The sequence below is a fragment of the Palaemon carinicauda genome, chromosome 8 (assembly GCF_036898095.1).
Source record: "Palaemon carinicauda isolate YSFRI2023 chromosome 8, ASM3689809v2, whole genome shotgun sequence".
In the NCBI taxonomy this organism is placed as follows: domain Eukaryota; kingdom Metazoa; phylum Arthropoda; class Malacostraca; order Decapoda; family Palaemonidae; genus Palaemon; species Palaemon carinicauda.
In genome coordinates, this window is record NC_090732.1 from 141,642,219 (window position 1) to 141,665,011 (window position 22,793).

The following is a 22,793-nucleotide window of genomic DNA, read 5'->3' on the forward strand; positions in this document are numbered from 1 at the left end:
AATATATACAGTACCATATTATGTACTATACTATTATAGTGACTTTTATTCTCGGCTTGGGTGGTATAAATCTTTTCTTAAAATGAAAAATTTTTCGTAAAGAGAGTCATAGAAATATTTGCATCTCGTTTTACAGCGTAAAAATTTTGTATGCAGATTCTTTCGTGAAGTGAGGTATGACTGTATTCGTGTATGACTGTATTCGTGTAGGAACAAATCACATATTTTTAAAGATATTTGTATTTATCCAAACTATATAAACCTGAGTCCTTTATGTTTCATTACTCATTTCAACCACCCCGCAAGTCCTAGGTGAAGGTCAAAGTGGCTACTTAGTGCTGGCGAGGGGGTAAGGCTTCTCAGTTACCCACCAGTAGCTATTGATACCTTATTATGATTTTAACAGCCGAGTTCAGCTACGCTGAAATCATATTCCTATTAAAGGACTTGGCTTATATAGTTGGGGAAAATACAGATTAATTTGAACATATGGATTAATTTGTTTCAAAACTTAAATATTTAAATTGATATTTACCCTTTATCTCTATGAGAGCATTATGAAGCTTCATCTGTGGTGGAAATGTGGGAGGTTGGGCTGTGGCACCCTAGCAGTACCAGCTGAACTCGGTTGAGTCCCTGATTAGGCTGAAGGAACATAGAGAGTAGAGGTCCCCTTTTTGTTTTGTTTCATTGTTGGTGTCGGCTACCCCCCAAAATTGGGGGAAGTGCCTTGGTATATGTATGTATCTCTATGAGAGCAAAAATTATATATAATTTGAAGAATTCGTATTTTTGAATCTTATACCAGATGCAGAAAGCGAGGAAGAAGATGCAAGATTGGCTGTGTTCTGGCTTAATCAATCATCCCTGCAGGGCAATAGAGAAGCAACAGAACTTTTGCAAGATTGCCTTGATAAAAATATTGGTAAGCAATACCCCTTTACTCGTATTTCTCTTTGCATTTTTAACTGAATCATATTGTCATAAAATTATTTGATTTTAAGTAATTAGTTGTATTACAAGTTGTTGGTGTAATAAAGTTCTTCATATATAAATGCTTATTAGTGAAGGATGTATTATTGTAACTGAGGATAGCTTATTTATCTATAGGAGCTACAGTATTGAAATATTGCATGGCTTTTCATATTTTGTATTTAACAGAAGGCTGGAGATTCATTGTTCACATTAGTTGTAGAACCTTTCAGTTCCTGACTAGGGATTTGAATGATTTTTTACTCTCTCCATCAAAGGTTTTGTTGATAATGATTTCAACGACTGTGACAAAAGAAGCTAGTGAGAGATTGGAATATAATTAGAATGTCAGTACACTAACTGGTAGTTTCCGTAACTGAAATATAAATGTACACTATTTATAAGGGTATTACTTTTGGCGGAGCTGAAAGGACGAGCCATTAAAATTCAGCAAGGGGTAACTACTCATCCTGCTAGTTTGCATGGGGTAGGGTGTTAGCTAGCTACCCTCTTCACTTACACACCTGTGACTGTTCCCCACTTTACTTTTGGCTCGGAGGGTGAGCGGTTGTAGCAGCTTTTCCTCCTCGTCTATTATGGACTGCCATTAATCTTTGTCTTATTAACTTCTGTTTTTCTCTTCTATATATGTGGAAACATTCTTAATGTGTTTATTCTTTATATGTTTTAGCTTCCTTGCAGTGTATGTAGCGGTTTGGGTGATAGCGAAGTACGGCAGGTTCTTGAGGGCGGAGAACCTTCTCTCCCAACCTTTCCCCCTTGGACATCGGTTATCTCATTAACAGATAGCCTTCTGTGTGACTGCTGCCGCTGCAGGGAGATCGTCATCGTTTGGATACTCCTCCGTCCAGCTGTTGTTGTCGCCTTCCCCTCTACGTGAAATCTGCTACGGGAAGGGAGTGTGGCCTCCTCAGAGCTTGACTTAGGTGTTGCTCTTTCTCAAGGTCTTTCCCGTTTGCGGGTTAGGTTGCGCTTCTGAATGGTTTTTCCTTTAATTAAGTGAAATTATAATTGTTTTTAATTTAACTTCTCGGCTTCATCTCTGCGGTGAACCCCCCTAACCGCCAAGGGATTAAGAGGTTTTCCCAAGTAGTGACTATTCTTAGCTGAATTCATTAATGTAATTCTTATTTTGTTACAGTTTTTACGTTACAGCTCTCCTTCTCCCGTCTACATCAGCCGGGGAAGGGAGTGCGCAGTCCTTATTTTGTTTCTGTTCATCGTTGGACACCTTTCCCGTCCACAGACTAGGTGCTCCTCCCGAGGGAGTTTTTGTTACATAATTTGTTTTATTTCCTTAATTAGCGATGCCATTCTTCTTTTTTCAAATGATGATGTTTTAGATTATATATATTAATAACGAGATGTTATAAAGCTTTGAATGTGAATGTGGAGTAGCCTTTAATTGCTGATCATTATAAGATAGCTGACATAGAAGAGCAGTGGCGTTCATGCCTGGGGAATATGGTGTCACTGCGCCATCCCTTTCCTCTCCTTCTGCGCCTGTGGCAGCTCCTGATCAGCACACTGTCTTCGAGGAACTATCTCCGGCTACGTTTTCTTATGCAGCGCTCAGTGCAGATCTTCAACTTGAACAAGGCTTGTTGACAGGAAGCAAAGAGCGCTGCTCGGAGGTCTGCCTCCAGGAGTTGGACTACTTTCCCATCTGAGGGAAAGTTATCCTCCCCAGGTATTGGGTTGTCCTCCCTTCCGTGGGAGAACTTCCCTTCATCATCTTCATCACTTCACATCAATGGTGATTGCTGTTATGGTTTCTTTGCCTAAGACTACGCTCCCCCCTTGCTGAGTCGACTCATCCGTTGGGGCCGGAGCAAAGTCCGAGGCAAGTCTTTCCTACGAGTGTTCACCTCTCTCGTTCGTAAGAGAGACCGCTCATAGAGACTTGTCTTCGGAGGCCTGCTGCTGCTGATTATGAACGCCATTAATAGGCAACTCGGAAACCACACCAACAACAATAGGCTCTTAATAAACTGTTACAATGATGATTCATAAAATGCAAGGTAACCCTAAGATGGGCACCTACCCCACGAATGGAAGCATACTCCCTAATAAATGAAAGCTTAGTCAGAGGGACAACTAACCTCAAAACAAGTGACTGAGCAAAACCAGTATCACACATGATACAAACAAGGCACGGTGAACCACCATCAAGAGCAACAAACCCCTTAGCAGTATATGGCTGGAAAACCTTATCAACAAGTCTAAAACAAACACTGGAATTAGCAGGCTTCCTGTCAAAAACGCAGTCATTTATAGTGTTAACCTCTAATGGTAGCACACTATAACGAGACGTGGTAGAGTTACAAGAGCCACAGTTTTAGCTTCTTTCCTGTGCAACTTGAAACATTCAGACATCGTGTGACCTACTTTCTTACAATAAGTACATATTACGGAACTGATAGTAACAGAATTGTTATTAAAACTGCTGCTTTGAGACTTTACATGCGATTCAGAATTAGACCTTTGATCTACATCATCTGTATTAGTATGATTATCTGTGTCCCTATAGTTCTTTGACCTATTAAACCTTTTATCATTAGATCTAGATTCTTTGTGAGCCAGTACATAATCATCAGCAAATACAGTTGTTTCACAAGGGGTAGATAATTTTCTCTCATTTAAGTGAACCTTAATATTTTCATTAACACGGTTTTTAAACTGCTCAATTAAAATACCGTATTTCCCATGTCATAAGTCGCTACAAGTGGTAAGACGCACCCTTAAATTAGAAAAGCATTTTTGGGAAAAAAATTGGATTTTACAATTCCTAGCAGCAATTCCTAGTCCGAAACTCTAGTGAGATTTTTGTCTGGCACAGTAAATTTTCATATTTTATGTATATTGGCAAATGCTTAAGTTAATATCAATTAGTTGAACACCAGATATCCCAATTTATTTACATATGAATAGAAGAAACCACTAAATCAGTTGTAGTTGCCACAACAACTACTTGTTTAGTGTTCCAAGTGTTGTTTACATTGTAGCACTATTGCCAAATGTTAATCAAATTTTGATAAAGAAGTAAAATTCCATTAATATTTTCCAAATTTATCGTATAGCCTACACATTTTCTCACAAACTTAATTATTGATCAAAGAATTCTTTAGAAATTCCTCTAGGTGGACTACTTTTGCTACTGTATGTGACTCTAGGTCTAGGTCTAGTTGTTTGCTTGTAGAAGGGGGTTAGCGAGTCATCAGCTGATTATCAAAACAAATAAATTGCTATTGTACTATAATAAACAAAGCATAATATGAAAATAATTTTTTTATTATACATGAATGATAATTGTCGGTTTATATTTTATCTGTTGAGTGAGTGTTTGTAAGTTATTAGTTGGGTGTTTGAGGGTTGTCAAACTTCCCTGTACAAATTTTTCTTAGTGTTAAGATGCAGGGTGATTTTTGGGGTAATTTTTCAGGAAAAAAGGTGCGTCTTATGACACTGGAAATACGGTAGCTTCTCTTAACCTATGTAAATCATCCCTACATTCTGCAGCTTTACACCATTTTCAAACCAATCTGATTGTTCTTTACTTGATTCTACATATGTCTGCTTATCTTGTTGTGTCCAACTCCTAAACTTCATTCTATAAGCTTCGGGAGTTAATTCATAGGCTTGTAAAAGAGCATTTATTCCTGTGCAAAATAAAAACCCTTCTCACTTTAATGAGGAGTATTATTTCAGCTCAGGTGAAACTAGCTGATAATCTTTTTGTCAGGGGGTAACTACCTACTACTAGTTAGCGGAGGCGGGAGCGGGGTAGGTTAACTCTCCCGCATACACCAGCACTAGTGACTAACAGTCTCTTTATTTCGGTTAGGTAGAGTAAGGACCTAGTCTGTCTATCCCGTCAATCCCCTTTTAACTGGTTACGGTAACTGGCCTAATGCTTAATGAATTTCCTTTTGAGCTGCCTTCCTTACATAGGTTCCCCGTGCAAGGAAGGTAGTAAGAGGCCTTTGGCCTCTACCTCAGCTGCTCACCTAAGGTATGCTCTGCTTCAGCAGGTGTGCATGAGCAGTGACTGACAGGAACTTCTTGGAGTGGCTTGTTACGGGACTGCTAGGTTTTGGGAAAGAGTTTCGACATCGTTCCGGAGGTTGTACTGGGTATTGTTCCTCTAGCCGGGTTCGCCTGAAGGGAGATGTACGACCTGGAGGTTCACCTTCAAATGTTGCGCAGTCCGTCCTTCCGAGGAAGGATGATGTTGCAACACCCTTCCGAGCGGCAGCTCCCTCTTCCGCGAGGCGATGTGCCCTTGGAAGGAGTTGATCGACCCTCTTTTTTGCAAGAGGAGAGATCTTCTCCAACACTCCCTTTTGAGCGGCAGCTCCCTCGTCCCAGAGGCGATGCACCGTCGGAAGACGTGAGTTGATCGATCCTCTCTTTTGCAAAAGGAGAAATCTTCTCTAACAACCTTCTGAGCGTCAGCTCCCTCGTCTGTGAGGCGACGCGCCCTCGGGAGAAGCACTTGATCGATAGGTTGGCCAGGGCACCAGCCACCCGTTGAGATACTACCGCTAGAGAGTTATGGGGTCTTTTGACTGGCCAGACAGTACTACATTGGATCCTCCTCTCTGGTTACGGTTCATTTTCCCTTTGCCTACATACACTGAATAGTCTGGCATATTCTTTACATATTCTCCTCTATCCTCATACACCTGACAACACAGATTACCAAACAATTCTTCATCACCCAAGGGGTTACTGCACTGTACTTGTTCAGTGCCACTTTCCTCTTGGTAAGGGTAGAAGAGACTCTTTAGCTATGGTAAGCAGCTCCTCTAGGAGAAGGACACTCCAAAATCAAACCACTGTTCTCTAGTCTTGGATAGTGCCATAGCCTCTGTACCATGGCTTTTCACTGTCTTGGGTTAGAGTTCTCTTGCTTGAGGGTACACTCGAGCACACTCTCCTATCTTATTTCTCTTCCTCTTGTTTTGTTAAAGTTTTTATAGTTTATATAGGAGATATTTATTGTTGTTACTCTTCTTAGAATATTTTATTTTCCTTTTTTCCTTTCCGCACTGAGCTATTTTCCCTGTTGGAGCCCCTGGGCTTATAGCATACTGCTTTTCCAACTAGGGTTGTAGCTTAGTAAGTAATAATAATAATAATAAGAGATCTTCTCCAATACCATAAAAGAAACCCTTTCTGCCACAACCCGGGAACATAAGTGGTGGACTACCCTTTAATCTGTACTCTTTAGTGTAGATGCAAGAGTTCCTCCTTTAATTAAACCACATGGCTCAGTCAATCTCTGTCCAAAGGAAAAGGCAACACTTTTGGCTGATGTTTGACAATAAAGAGTAATGAGAAAATCTTAACATCCTCATTCCTGTTTTTCTGAGGCTAAACTAAGTAGTTTAGGTTTACGATTTTGTGAACCTTGATGCTTATGGTGGTGTAGACCCAAATGGTGTTTTTCTTAGCACCAAAGTTGTCTGTTATTTTATCCAAGCTTGTAAGAAGAGGAGCTTTTAGCACTTTGAAGAATTGGTAATGTTACTATTGTGGATTAAACGCATAAGGAAAAAAAAAGTTCTCCAGCTTTGCTACGAATTTTGGAATTTATATGGATACGGTAAGTAAAATATTTGTAATAACATAATGTTTACTAAATGTTTGTAATATCATTAGTTATCACTTTGATCATGTGTGTTTAATGCGTTTGTTTGTTTATTATGATGGAAGATGGAGCGTACAGTAAACAAATGGAAGGTTTCCGTTTCAGGTGGTGTCATAAAGAAAAACATGACAGTATATAAATGGCATTCATTTCATTTATTTGGAAGTTCTAAGAAAAATTAAGTAGAACATTGGTAATAACAAAATCAACATGTAATCAATACTTGGTAAGATTGCTATCGATGCAAAAACTAACCAATACACAGATGTGTAAATGCGTCTCTTTCTTCGTTATGATCAGAGATAAACGTAAACAAAACATTGGTTGTCGTTTTCTATTGTGCTTTTTGGCGTGTTTGGAAACACATGATGTAAAATCACCTTTATTTTGATAATTCTGGATTTTCAATGATACAACAAAAGCTAGTCTATAGAGTGATGGTTATGCTATTCACCAGTTGTCTTATACAATAGATATGACAAACATTAAAATTTGTCTGTATTTTGGGTCGTGTTATAACGGGAAATATACGGTGTTTACATCCATCCTGGTTGTAATTTTAACCATTTTTCAAGTTATTAGAAATTTAAAGTATATTAAATATTTGATGTATTTACAGGAACAATTTTATATTATAAAGAAATACAGTATAGTACATAGAAAGTATTGGAAATAGGTAATAAACACATTTGAATAGGCAAGTTGCTGGTTGCCATGGCCCCAATGGAATTATTTCTGTTAGTTGTGTGTTTCAAAATATGCGATTTTCCATCTATACAAGGTCATTGATCGACCAAATTCTCTCACAATTCGGGACCCTACTGTACTGTATAGCACATGTCCTTGGATACCTGTGGTAGTATTATACTGTATAGCCACATGTCCTTGGATACCTTTACTGTACTCTCGGCCCAACAAGTTTATGTATATAGCCTAGCTGCCTCATGGGACAACAAACATCTCGTCTAAGGTAGAATAACTGGTCTGTCACTCTTTCTTCTCTCTTTCTTGGGGGGTACAGCAGTAATAGCTATGGGCTGGACGGGGTGTCATATGTAGGTGTTTTTATAACCAATAAACCGCTTGTCTCGTGTAAGATGGGGCAGTCAGAGACTGACTTCATAACTAAGCAACCTTTCTTTACATTCATGATCTGTTAAGAAGTATCTTCCCATCCTCCTAGATAAGGGGAAAGATGGATAGAATGTATTTGATACTATTTCTCTTAATAGCCATGGATACATTACGTAAACATGGTGTATTCTGTATGAGGGTGTAGGTTCTTCTGTAACTTCTTGGTACTGTCCTGAGTTATTGCTTGTAGCATCTCTATGCACAGACTGTTAAGAGGTTGGCAGGAGTCTACACCTTTGCTCGTCCACAGGATCTGATGATCTGATAATTCCCGGGAAAGTTTTTTTTTTGTATAGACTTCCTTTATCTGAAGGATGAGCGTTTTAATCAAAGATAATGGATAGTACTCTTGAAGGAACAAATAAAGATTTAAAAAGTAATTTCTTGTTTTCCTAATAGTGCAAACCATAACCCTTTAAGAGACCCTTCTCACCTCAACCACTATGTAAGTCCCAGGCCTAAAGGTAATGTGTTTGTCTTATTAACTGCCTTGGTATGTTTTAATGCCTGTTCCTGCTTTGCTGAAGTCATATTCCTATTAAAGGGCTCAGTTTTGTATACTTAGGAAAAATACTGTACAAATTACTTTTGAAATTTGTGATATTTCTTAACATATATAATACTGTATATGGAAGTAACAGTAATCAGATTTTAAATTTTAAATTTCATTTGGTTAATATTTTTCAGGGATTTGTGAACATAATTACAGAGAAATAAGAGAGTGCCTTGCGATGGATCTACAGGAAAAACTGGCAAGGAGAGCAGCTCATTTACTCTTTTGTAGGTGTGTGATATGTGTTATCATCACAAGGGTTATTCCATTTGAGTTAGTTCTCTGCATTATTTTTTAAAAAGTACCTTAGTAAAGACTGTTGTTAGAATTCTTGTCTACTTATTGTCTGTGCAGTAGCTATATGTGACATACATCTCATTTGCACTGTTGTGAATTTTGTTCCTATTCCTGTTTTTAGTTTGTGATTTAGAGTTGTTCCTTCACAGATTCAAACCCTCGTAATTTAATGGAAATGCTTTCAGGGCACTTGGATGCAGCTGTTAAAACTTTTAAAAAGGTGGTGGTGGTAGCTGTGAGGTAGTGCGGAAGTTCTGCCCATGCAGTAGTCCACTGAGCTCTCACTTTGTTTTCAGTCACTAGATAGGCCAGGTTAGCAAAGGGTATATGCTGCCCTTGAAGCCCTTTTCCTCCTTTCAGGGAGAGTGATGGAGCTCACCCAGCAACTATTTCCCTATGAACTGGGTATGGCAGATATTTCTGACATAACAATAACATGTACGGTCCCTCCAGGGGCTGAGTACTCTCATTATTCTTATACAGTAAACTATGTTCATCCTTCTTCCTGGTCCCTTCTGTTGGACACATTGAGGTAGCCCTTAATTAAGTGATGTCCATTCTGCTTGCTCTCAGATTAGTCCTGGGAGAGAGATTGTATACGATGGTAGTCTTAAAGAATGAATGTCTCTATCTAGTGCACTCCTGTGCTGAAGAAACACCTGGCTACAGTTTTGATATCTCCTCCTCAGGGAACAATGCATACTCAAAGGGAGCTTTGAGTAGTCATGCTTATCCTTGGGGTGGATAGTACCTTATCCTCAGGGCATGAGTGCATACGTCTCCTAACATGGGGAAGGCATCATAGGGTGGTTCCCTCAAGACTCTGTCTTTTTCTCTGCTTTGATAAAAGAATTGGAGGAATTTAATAAACGGCAAGTTTTTGCTTAAGAAATTGAGACGTGTTAGGAGCAGAAGATCAGACAGGAAAATAATATTTAAAACTTTTAAGACTGAAAGTATTAAAAGATTTCTTCTGGATATATTGAACATCAAGCTCTTGACTTTCTCAATTGCCTTTTTTGTGCAATCGAAGAATTAGATGCGAGTTGTATTTAGATATCAATTAAAGATCTGGAAGTTGAGGAGTCACTCTCCTTGACTTGAAATCATACTGTCTTGCGAGTTGTGTTATAGTTCAACTTCTTTCCCCGTGATTTGCCTTATGCCCTAATTTCTGTGTTTGCATTTTCTTTTTTTGGGTTAGACATGAAATGCACTCTCTCTATTCTTTTATGATGTGTAGTATGTCTAAGCTATCCCTTTTTGCCAACAGTTTTTTCGGCCTCCGACAGATTTTTGTCCTGCCTCCCTCCATATTCAGTTTTTCGGACTAACTATTCATTGCTTATTCAAGCCATCTCCCTTTTTTTTTTTTTTTTTTTTTTTATTTCTGAGCCATTTTGTTAGTTTTAGAGCACCACATCTCTCCCAAAATTCCTTGTTTGTAATGTGATCTCCCCATCACACTAAATCCATGAAACTTAATATTCTAAGGACACATCAAAATCTTTTCCATTTTTTGTCACATAATCATCTTTATACTGAATATAGTAGTATTGGCTTTATATACCAATCATAAGTCTTTGCTCTCTCAACTAAATAAATAACCTACCTCTATTTCATCCTTACTATCACCACTCTTTCTTACCGCTCTTTCATCTCCTACTTTACAGTCCAGTGTGGCTTCCTAGTAACATACATGCTCTACCTCTTGTAAGTCTTGGCCATTTATCTCAGTAGGATTTTCAATTCATATCTTCTCTATTTGCTCTTGTTTTTTATTTTGGGCATCTAAAATCTTTTACTCTGAAGAAATTGTAATTTGGGGCACCTCTTGTGTTTGTTGGTCACATTTGATACACAGCACAAACTTCAACTATGTTCATTGAGTTCCTACATAGAGACAATTCTGCTGATATTCCAAGTAGCCTGAGAGATTTAGTGTGGCAATAGGCTACAAATATGTATAGAAAATTAGTTTATGGTAAGAACAACAGTAGTACTGAGACAGAACATGGTTTGTTGTTTATTGCATCAATACTTAGGCTTGTGAATCAACTGGAAGAAGTAAGACTGTTCAATCCTTAATGGCAGTATATCTAGAATTCTCCAGCCAACCAATGAAAATCTGCACGTAGGACATATTTCTTCCATGAAAATGCTTTTTCCACGATTAAAGATTTCAGGCCTCCACCAATAAATATTGCCAACATTTGATTAAAATGTACGGACATCACCTCCATATTTCATATGTTGACTGTACAGTAGATGGTGAAAATTGCAATATTGATCCAGAATTGTGGTATCACCTCCAAAATTTCATGGTTTCTTCCGATGCATAATATCTATTCATAGTTAGAATTTGGTGAAAATCCAATGTATCAATTTGTTTTGACAAAATCTTTAATATTGTGAGAAATGCAAATCCCGATCTGGTACCGAACAATTTTCAAAAGTTAATGGAGTCGTCTGTGGCCTAAGATCTATCTGTGGTGGAAATTTCATCACAATCTTTCTGTTTTGACGTAATCTTTAAAATTGTGAAAAATGCAAATCCGGATCTGGATCATCTCCAAAATTTGATGGTGTCGTCCATGACCTAAGATCTATCTGTGGTGAAAATTTCATCAGAATCCTTTTTGACATAAGCCTGTCTAAAGACAGAGACTAATGAATAAACAGATAAACCATCTAAAAAATATAACATCTTTGGCGGAGGTAATAATGCATTTAATATTCACACATTTGTACTGTATCATCTTAAGAAATAAAAAGTTAATTTTAATCTTTTCTATTGTTTAATATATAAGTTAGTTGACACTTATCGTCCATGCTTTCCAAATCACCTGAAGGCAAACTACCGAAGGATATTCTTTATTTCCTAAATGAAAAAAGTACTACAGTCATACCTCTCTTCACGAAAGAATCTGCTTACAAAATTTTCATGCTGCGAAACGAGATGCAAAGATTTTAATGACTCCCATTGCGAAAAATGTTCCATGATAAGAAAAGATATTTGCCAGGCAAGCCGAGAATAAAAGTGACCCATTAAAGATATGGAGAAGATGGGTTGTTTGCACAATAGATAATGTCTATAGTAAGGGTAACTATAATAGTACTGTACATATGGTACTATATATTTTGTATTTTTGGGCTCGGCCATGTCGTCCTGATGGAAGGTTCCTGTAGGTAGCTTTCTAAGGGATATTTGCTACAGTGATACTCCCAGAGAATTAACCATAGGTCTCCAAAATTCTAACTCCTGACGCGAGTATCCTTAATATATCTTTAAGGATATCGCATAATATCAGGGGATGTATTTTTTGATACGACATAGCAATCTTCACCCCGAATAGATTTAACTCTTTGAGGGGGAAGAGTGGGGAATGAAAGGGAAGCCGTTATAAAGGTACCCGGTGGACCTCCTCTCCGTACTACTACAGCCCATCATTTCTTTAATCTGTAGCATTTAAGCTAAGTGCACTCCTACTGATTTTGGAATATTATCATGCAATCTCCAGCATCTTCAGCCTCTGGAAAGTTGAGTATCTAATCTTTCCTGTGTATAATTCTAAGGCTCCCTTCTCACAACTAAATTTGTATAATTTAAGTGTGTTTGGTTGAGCGTAGCCGACACCGGAGGCAGCCATTTTGAGACCCCTGTCGCATGTCATAAATGCATTTTATTTAGTCAGTAGTGCGACACTCCTGGTATTTAGCTGTAAAAGAAAACTTTTTAGCTAGTTGGGCAAATTATACCAGTGAAGATTTTGCATACATTATAATTATTCCTGTTTTTTTTCATTTCTCTGCCTCTTTTGCTCTGGTGAATCAATATTTGCAGTTGCTTTTCCTTTTTCTTTAACTAAGAACCTATCCATTGTAAGTTCATTCTTCCTTTGTTGTACAATTTTTCTGAAGTGGGCAATAACACGCCAATTGAAAATGTTCATGGAATGATTTGCTACAACTATATCCAGGTGATATTTTTTAACCAAAAGTTGTAGTTCACCCCATTTTTCACACATTTCCTTAATTAAGGCACTCGGAACCTACTCCTTTCCTTTATCCTCTTCTTATAACAGTTCTTCAATCATATCATTCTGCTGTTGTTGTAGGTGCAACAACTCTTCAGTAGTTAACTTGGTTAAGTGGCCTTTCACAGGCTCATCAGTGTTCTTTTTCGACTGCAAGTCCCATCGTTCTTCCCATGGACACATTGTCATCAATGACAGCAATTTTTTCGACTGGAGAAATTGATTCATACTGAAAGCCCTCAAAGTCTCTTTCCGGTACACATTCTGCCCAAAGTTTTTGCCATGCCGAATTTAGTGTACGTTAAGTTGCTTTACTCCAAGCACTGAAAATTATATTCACACAGCTGAGGATACTGAAGTTTTCTTTTCAAAATTCTCCAAGTGGTAACTGGGTGTCATTTGTCACTTCGAAACACTCCGGAAGAGGGCTTTTGTGTACAATTTTGTAAAATTTGAAATGACCTGTTTACAGTGGTAGGAATTTCACTTTGATGAAACTAAATTCATCAACTAAAAAATCCTCTAATCCTGGGAGGTTAGCAGGACCATTGTCCATGATTAAGAGTCGTTTTATTTGCAAATTGTATGCCATTAGATATTCTTTCACTTGTGGGGCAAAATCTTGGTGCACCCACTCGTAAAATTGTCTGGTAACCCAAGCCTTTGTGTTTGCCTGCCATATAACAGGCCATTTACTCTTCATGATATTGTTCTTTTTGAAGACCTGGGGTTGTCTGAATGACACAAGCAAGGGTTTCATCTTACAATCACCACTAGCATTTGCACACAATAAAAGAGTGAGCTTATCCTCCATAGTCTTGTTCCGAGGCAGTGCTTTTTCCTCCTTTGTTGTTTACATACTCGCTGGCATTTTTTCTAGAATGACCCGGTTACATCAAAATTAAAAACCTGTTGATGAAGAAACTGTTCTTCCTTTAGTTAGTCATTAACATTAAATTCTTTCATGAGGCTTTCAGCTGCAGCTTTGTTCGAACTTGCTGCCTCGCCATGCTTAGTTACACTATGTATGCCAGTTCTGTATTTTATTTTTTTCTGACCAATTTCTGCGTGGTTTGAACGTAAATGTATCACTTGCTGTACTTGTACTAGCCGTTTTCTTTTTAAGGTCACCATAAATTTGTAATGCTTTTTCACAAATATGTTTGAAAATATTTGGCTTAACGGACCATGTGATGTTTTCAGTTGTTTCGCTAGATTGGAAATACAGAGGTATTCCAACTTAAAATAAAACTTATTGCTAATTATCGATAGGAAATTTGAATAAATTTTGTATAAATCACTGGTTAACTCCTTTTCTCTGATGAATATAAGTAGCAACTTTTTTTCATTTCTTCCATTACCTGAGACCTTTGCTTATTTAGTCACACCTTTTGCAATATTAGCTGCCTTTATCACGTATGTTTTCTTCAGAAAAGTTAAAATCGTCAATTTTGGAATGCTGAATTGAGAAGAGAGATCCGAGACACAAACACCATTTTCATGATTGGCAATTATTTCCTTTTTTAATTCAATTGTTGTTCTCACTGTGTTCCTCTAATCTTTCTGTTCACTTCTGGCTTTTTTTGGACCCATGAGCAATAGCTAGAGTTAATAAAAATAGCAAAAAAATTCAGATTAGTACAATCTATAACACAAACGCATGGGTCTTCCTTCGATGGCAGGGTGGCTCAAACTAACACCGTGCAGTTGGTGGGAGGTTGTTCGGCTGACAAGGCTATTTGAGTTCCGAAAATTTTCTTCAGATTCAGAGACACTTTGAACTTGAATTTTTTGGTTGAATATATACTTTATTGTGCGACTTGTGATTTGTTCAAGTACCGATTTTCCACTGTAACAATATAGGGTATTGCTGACATGAGATTGCAAATGAAGGCTCCATAGAATTTTTAGATTTGTATGAAAAAATGCTTTATATTGTAAGAACTTACAACACGGTGATGGTAATATGTTTGGAGATTATTTAGTTGTATCTTATGTTGTGTGAAATTATTTCAGCAAAGTTTAATTTAAAAAATCAAGGTTATAGTTTTTGAATTTTTACATAATTTTCAGCTTGTTACAATGAGAATAGGATATGTAATTTATCTAATAGAGTAGATTGCAGATATAAAAGATTGAAATAAAACGTCAAGAATAAAAAAAAAAAAAAAGGGTTAAGATTCATGCCTGTAAGTCCAGCTAGGTGCATCTGGATTGCATTTTTTTAGAATCGGAATTAAAGAGCATTGCAGTAAAATGGCAGTATTCCCAAGAAAGCTAAAGTATAGAAATATTATATAATTGTATGCAGATTTTCATTTATTCTATTAATTTGTATTTTTCAGTAACTATTTTCTGTTTGCAGTTTAAGTGATGGCAATGATTTCATAAACAGTCCCAGCCTGAGCACCAAAGTTCATAATTTGGTTAGTGGAAAAGAGGAATCTACAGAATGTACTGAGGTAGTAATTCTTCTAATGTACTGTATAATTTATTGATATATTACCTAGTTGAGTATTTCTTTATATTGTAATAAATAGCATGTTTATGAGAATAGTATCAATGAAATGGAAGAAATGTATTGGAGAAGCTTGTGGAAAATATAATTGATGTAAACCAGTGCTATTGAATCCATATGTAATATTGAATTGTACAAATTATAATTTTTCTTTCTCATACTAGAATGGCTTCCAAGGGACTAAAGAAACAATAGTCAAACATTTCTGTATTCCCTTTGTGATAAAGCATTTACAATTTCTTTTGATTTATTCCGAGATAGTCAAAGTAATCATAGAGAGAATGCTGTACCGTATTGCAATATAGTTATGTTAGAAAGGGTATCAAAAGAAAAAATTATCTACCATGGTATTGCTATATACTTATATTTCATAAGAAAATGAAAAAATTATACTTCAGCGGTTTTCATATGGAAGTTATCAGTCTTGCTCTCAGGCAAAGCTTCTAGTGTTATCTTATCTTAGGATGAATAAATTATATGAAACGGTTAACTTTCAGTTTTCTAGTGGTCACTTCATCTAGCATAAGATGCATTTTTAAATATGTAACTTTCCTGGTGGTTACATATATATAGCTTAAATCCCGCGTTTCGACGCGGCACGACAAAAATTCAAAATTCGTGGCGATCGCTGCCATGACAGTAGGTGGTCATACATGAGCGCCATCACTCGTAGGTTATCAGAACCATTCCCAACATCTTCAGAAATTCTCTGTCGTTGATCGAGACAACATCTCGGGAATTCGTTTCGTGGATATATTACAATATTCTACAATTTGGTGAAGTACCTTTTTTGTCTGATTATTGGTAATAGCTTTCGCTGCATTTCAACTATCAAAGATGTTGTTTAGGATAGTATTTTTGCTGGTCCAACTTGGACAGTTTAATTGAACTTGATTTTCAAGCAAATATGTTCAGACCCAGTAATGGTTCTTCTGTTAAACTTTGGGTGTTGGGCTAGACCAGCTTTTGAGCTGCTCTTAATTCCCGCTCTGTAATTAGCAGGGAGCACGTATGTATTTGTTTTCGTTCCTTGTTCGTACATTGAGGGATCAAAAAAATTTTTCCCCCTACTTTATTAACGAACAACTCTTAAAAGTTATAATGGAAGGAAGACATTTTCTACATTAAACATTGTGAGTCTATTTTGTAACGTAACTCTTAACCGAGCGGAATGTGATTACCTTGGAGGAATTCAGTCCGCCATCGTGATGACGTCATTATCCTGTGACGTAATCTGCTTAGTATGACTTGCATTATATGAATTATTTTCTTTTCTTGCAAGAAATTTTTAAAATATTAGCTTACTAAGCATAAGTATGTGTATAATGTAGGGAAATATATTATTTTCAAGTATATATTTGCCTCATTAGTATATTTCCCTTAGTCAATTTTCTATTAGAGTTTTTTCTCGAGCGTACAGTCATTTTACGCTTGTAGCTTTACTAAGGGAGATGTCAGATATTAAACGATCATTTTAGTTTCACAATACTTGTATCGTTATTAAATATTTCGCTTTTGAGAATACTAATATTATTCATATATCCTATTGTATTTTCATTCTGGCCCTTGGCTAAAGAGGATAATCTCTCGCAAAAGGCAGGTCTATTATGATCTAATGTGAAATAGTTTAAAGTGCTAGTGTTCAATGGCACATATAATGACGCAATGCAGTCAATCTACAATACGTAATACTCTTGACAATCTTTTTTTGTTTTCCCAATTACTGGTATCGTTATTTTATATTTCAATTTTGAGAATACTAATATTAATCATATAGTATTCTATTGTATTCTCTTTCTAGCCATTGACGAAAGTGTATAATCTCTTGTAACGGGAAGGTCTATTAAGATCTAATGTGAAATAATTAAAAGTGCTAGTATTCAGTGTCAGTGCAGTGGAGGGTGCGTCCGTTCATGTCCGTCATAATCCCAGCCCGGGACCTCTTCCATGCTCCCCAACCCCTGGGAGAAGGAATGTTGAAAGGCCAAAGGATATGGCAGACCTTGTTTAGCGAACGGATGTCCCCTCGAGTGATCATGTTGACGATCCTCAGATCGCTCCCCCTCGCCACAGGAAAGGCGAGGTTAAAATGTCTGCGTCTTCGTCGGACGACGCAAAACCGCGACGTGGTTGGCACCAACCACTACGTTCAAGAACCTAGCCTAATTCTCTCAAGAGACTTATGTCTCGTAATAAACCCTAACACTATTGACAATCCCTCACAACAATAGATACGGATCGGGATCAAGCCGCGCTGGAAATATCGACAGTTGACGATACCTCGCAGCGATCAGTACATCGTTCAATTAGCTCACACGGTGCATATCATGTATCTGATTTGTCTGAATTAAAGAGGTCGATTTCGTGTCTATTGGCCGCTTACGATTCTCGGGCAGAAAAAATCGCGTCTGAAAGAATCTACGGACAGCAATAGACCAAGAAAACGGTCTTCCGTTATTATCGGACAGCGTATTTCTCCGATACTCAGCAACGCTCCCTCGCAGCGATCAGTTCGCGTTGCGGCAAGCGACAAGGTAGACGCACAGCTCACGGCATTCTGAACAGTCACGGCAAAGTGGACACATGCCAGAAGCTCACGGCAAAGTGGACGCACGGCAACCTGGACGCATGCGGCAGTCTGGACATATACTGGTCGCATGCAGTCAGGTTTTGTCCCCATGTCACTATAGACAAGTAATTGTCTCGCCTTCGCGATCTGCGGAACACGCGACTATTGCTTATGCCAGACGCATACGACACGCTGTTAGCTTAAGGCAATCTGGACGCATGCAGCAGTCTGTAAACTCTCAGCAAAGTAGACGCATGCGGCAGTCTGGACATATGCTGGACGCATAGTCAGGTTTTGTCACACGTCACTATAGACAAACAGTTGTCTCTTCTTTGCGAGTGACTGGACGCGATATTAACACTTCCTCACGGCTCGTGGCAAACTCACGGCATTCGGGACTCATGCATTAGACTGATACCTCTCATGGTAACATACACCAATCTCAATCTGTACCCATGATGTACTCATGGTCGGGACTTGTCCTCGCAACAGGATAGACAAGTTTTTTAACTCTCCTTCGCGATTTTCTGAACGCGCAGCTAACGCTCCCTCGCATCACGCTGTTGACATACAACATGCTGAACGAATGCGGGACGCACGCGATCAAGATTTTCCCTCGCATGGGTTTACAGATGTTGATGCTCCCTTACAGCATGATGATCTTATGCTGGAAGCACTGGAATCTGTTTCTCCCTCGAGGCTTACAGTACATAAACGTGATGCTTCTTCGCAACTGGACGATATCCTTCACGAGATGTCTTCAGGACAAGATGAATTATTTTTGGAAGATAATAACCGACAGGATAACACGGTTTTGTCTCCTACTCATTCGAATCAGGGAATCGATGTTCCATTAGCCGAATTAGAAGACGAATCTCAGGATTCATTACAGTCAGATGATTTAAAAAAAAAAGAAATTCTTACAGTGTTAATGTCTGTACCCAGAAGATTTTTTCTTTTTTTTCTCAACCTATTCTTCAGAGCCCACCCTCAGTTTTTGAAGGGAAGACCCCGAAAACATCCTCCTTCAAGAATATGGTCCTGGCTAGATCGGTTAAGAGAGTTTTCTCAACTCTCAACCAATGGACGTCCAAGAGAAAGGATCTAGGGAAGGCCTCCTTTTCTTTTCCTCACTCGGGTCAACCATGAGCAAGTCGAAGTTTATGTGGTCCAATTCTGAAATGGACCATCGGCTGAAGTAAACTTTTAGACAATAGAAGTCTTCAGCCTTACGGACTGGACTCTCAGAACTCTCACAGAAGCCACAGACCCTAAGACTGAGGCTCAGATGTATCCGATTGCCTGTCTGGATAAGGCCTAGAGGGATGGCCCCATCGAACTTTCCGCCCTTTCTCACGGCAGGAGTTCTTAAAAAGAGGCCTATGTGTTGTTCCCTCTTATCTTCAGGTTTGTCCCTTGTTCGGAGATTAACAGGCTGCGCAAGATTTTTTCTCTAGGACTACTAAATAAATCCTCCCAGCTAGCTTTTTAGCAAGGGTACAAAAGGAGGCTCTTCCCACTCGTCAGCTCTTTCGTGGGAGAGCCCCTTCAAGGGGAACTCAGAGGATTGCGACTGGTGGTCAAACTCTCAGATTCTCAAGACAACAAACTGAATCAAAGAGTGAGACGTGTTATGCCTCCCATGTCGTCGATACCTTTAGAGTTGACAACAGTCCACTCAGGAAACGAGGCAGCATCTCTTTAAGAACAAGTGAGCCTTTTGCTGTCGAAATCAGTCATAGAAATGTAGAGGACATCTCCTCGGAGGGGTTTTTAAAACATACTTTTCCTAGGTCCGAAAAGCTCGTGGGGGGATGAAAACCTGTTCTGGACGTCAGTCCATTGTACAAGTACGTTTTTTACCCGGGTGATGTTCAACGTGACTCCCTGACTTCACATAAAGGGAGTAAGGTTTTTCTTTGTATCTGGATGACTGACCACTCAGAGCAGAATCACAAGTAAAGTGTCTGGAGGCTCTTCAAATGATAATGCCCTTAACGCAACAGTTAGGTCTGATGGTAACCTGGCCAAATCTTAACTAACACCCTCACAGAATTTTATTTTTCTGGGGATGATAATCGGTTCAGATCGCGCTCAAGGCACTCCGGAAATGTCACAAGGACTTTCCCCTGGTGGTCACCCGGCTACGGTTGACGATCTCTCACAGTAATCAGCACACGGTTTAGTTCGTGCACATGGCGCGCTTCAAGTGTCTGGTCTGTCTGAACTAGAGAGGTTGATTTCGTCCCTGTTTGACGCATACGATTTGCAACAGGATCTGTGGATAGAGTCTGAGAGGAAGTGACACATAAATATCAAAGAGCTAGTGGCCATTCACCAAGCCCTGATTACTCACTTCATAGAAGGGGAGAAAAACGTCAGGACGGATCTACTCAGCAGAAGAAAGCAAGTTCTTACTGCAGAATGGACCCTACATCACAAATTGTGCACCAACCTTTGGATGTTGTGGGGTCAACACTCGATAGACCTCTTCGCCTCACAAATGACATAGAGCGCACTGGACGCTTTTCTTCTGAACTGGGAAGGTCTAAACGTGTACGCTTTTCCTCCAATCAAGATCATGGACAGAGTCCTGAAAAGATTCAGGGATTTGCCCCAAGGGAAACTCTCCAGGATTGTGAGTAAGGTAAAACCACATGAGGTTAGAGCTGTAGCAATTTTTATGGCTTAAAAACACAATAAAATGAAGTCAATTTTGGAGCCTACTTTCTGACGAAGGAAATCAATCTTCACAGACTGCTATCTCAAAGATGGCCAGATCCAGTATGAGGATTGCTGTTCCCTGGGTCCGTATGTTACCTCCGGCTTCGTAATTAGAGAAGGGTCTACTGCGCCGTCCCGATAACTTAATATGTACCTTTGCCTTTTCTCTTGTACTTGTGTTCACAGGTTGTCGCAGCCTTCCGTCAGTCTGGATGCAAGTCAAGTTAGTTTTAATGTGTTTACAGATTGTCTGGAACGTTGCCGCAGCCTTCCGCCAATCTGGGATGCAAATCAAATTAGTTTTAATGTGGAGTAGGTGGTCAGAACCAGTATCCTTGGCTATGCCAGGTTTGCAAGGGTGGTGGTCTAGCCACGCTAAGGTTGAGGACCTTGTGGCAGCCCCAAGAGACTTTTCAGCCCCCTGAGTGGATCGCCGAGTCTCTAAAGGAACGCAGGCAAAATGAGGCAGTATCGTGAAGCCAGCTTCCTTATCAGGTTGTAACGCCAGAATCAGTATCCTTGGCTATGCCAGGTTTACAAAGATGGTGGTCTAGCCACGCTAAGGTCGAAGACCTTGTGGCAGCCCCAAGAGACCTTTCAGCCCCCTGAATGGATCCCTGAGTCTCTTAAGGAATGCAGGTGAAATGAGTCAGTATCATTGTGAAGCCAGCTTCCTTATCAGGTTAGAACCAGATTGTTAGTACTACTATTGTAGTTATTAATAATTATACGAATTCCCAATGGGATGAGGTTTTCAACCCACCTCCAACTGTGTGAATCAGCTATATATATGTAACTACCAGGGAAGTTACATATTTGAAAATGGTATTTTTATTATAAAATAAATTTTTAAATATACTTAATTGGTAGTTACATATATAAAAGGGCCCTCCCTCCATCCCTCTGAAAACAGAGACTGTATGACCACCTACTGTCATGACGGCGATCGCCACGAATTTTGAATTTCTGTCGTGCCGCGTCGAAACCAGGTAGGTATATTTAAAAATTTATTTTATAATAAAAATATCATTTTTAATGGAGCCAGTTGAAGCTAATTTGTAATGAGGTTTTGCAAATCAATGGAATCCTAATATTCTGGAGTTTTAAGCAAAATTCCTTTCTCAAAATAATTTTCCTTAAATTTACTGTGAAATATTAGAGATCTAGTGAATAGGAGGATCCAGTCAAATATATTGTTTCATAGTTGTATTGTATGCTATTCTAATCCAGCAGCTGAATTTCGTCTTGAATTATTTTTTGTTCCTGATCTGGATATTAATATTGGACACTATTTTTCATTAAGCTTGATTTTTCAGAGTCCTGGCTTAGCTATGCATTTAGATAATCTCAAACTATACAATCTACTGTGTAGTAGGTATGGAATGGATTATGAGAGTTTCCTTTTCCTTAAGGAAGGTCAGTGTTATGATTATTATTATTACTAGCTAAGCTACAACCCTAGGTGGAAAGCAGGATGCTATAAGCCCAAGAGCTCCAACAGGGAAAAATAGCCCAGTGAGGAAAGGAAACAAGGAAATAAATTACAAGAGAGAAGTAATAACAATCTAAATGAAAATTTCAGGATCATTAACAAGATTAAATTAGATTTATCGTATATAAACTATAAAAAGAGACAGGTCAACTAGTCAATATAAAATCATTCGCTACAAGTTTGAACTTTTGAATTTCCTCCGATTCAACTACCTGATTAGGAAGATCATTTCACAATTTGGTCACATGTGGAATAAAACTTCTAGAATACTGTTTAGTATTGAGTCTTATGATGGAGAAGGCATGATGATTAGAATAAACTTCATATCTAGTTTTACGAACAAGATGGTACTCTCTAGGATGATTTGAATGCAAAGGATGGTCAGAATTATGAAAAATCCTATGCAACATGGATTACAAACTAACTGAACGACAGTGCCAGAGATTAATATCTACAGTAGATCAGAAATAAGAATTTTAATAGACCACAAGTTTCCGTCCAACAAAATAAGACGAGATTCAACAGCTGAAGACAGGACAGGAGAAAAATACTCAAAACAGGGCAGAATGAAAGAATTAGAACTACTTCAGAATAGATTAATCACCAAAATTCTTAAGACTTTTTCACTAACCCAGGAATCTGGAAGGCATAGTACAGAGAAAATGGCACTACCTAAGACTAGAGATCAGTGGTTTAATTTTGGAATATTCTTCTAGAAAAGCTTCTTACCATAGATAAAATCTATTCTAACCCACCAAATGGAAAGTAGCCAATGAACATTACAGTGCTGTATACCATGAGAATAAACACCCTACAAGGGAAA

The 22,793-nt window shown here is 38.5% G+C and overlaps 1 protein-coding gene across 2 annotated transcripts in view; it reads left to right on the forward strand.

The window, feature by feature from the left end:
* The window catches only part of wfs1 (wolframin ER transmembrane glycoprotein wfs1), a 91,056-nt gene that overhangs the window by 63,587 nt on the left and 4,676 nt on the right, over positions 1-22,793 (forward strand). The window contains exons 3-5 of one of the 2 annotated variants that reach the window (XM_068379114.1): positions 815-925; positions 8,468-8,564; positions 15,033-15,129. In XM_068379114.1, coding sequence (XP_068235215.1) covers positions 815-925; positions 8,468-8,564; positions 15,033-15,129 — 305 coding nt within the window. Of the gene's footprint in view, positions 1-808; positions 926-8,467; positions 8,565-15,032; positions 15,130-22,793 lie in introns of both variants that reach the window. The other variant, XM_068379115.1, reaches the window with a different exon arrangement.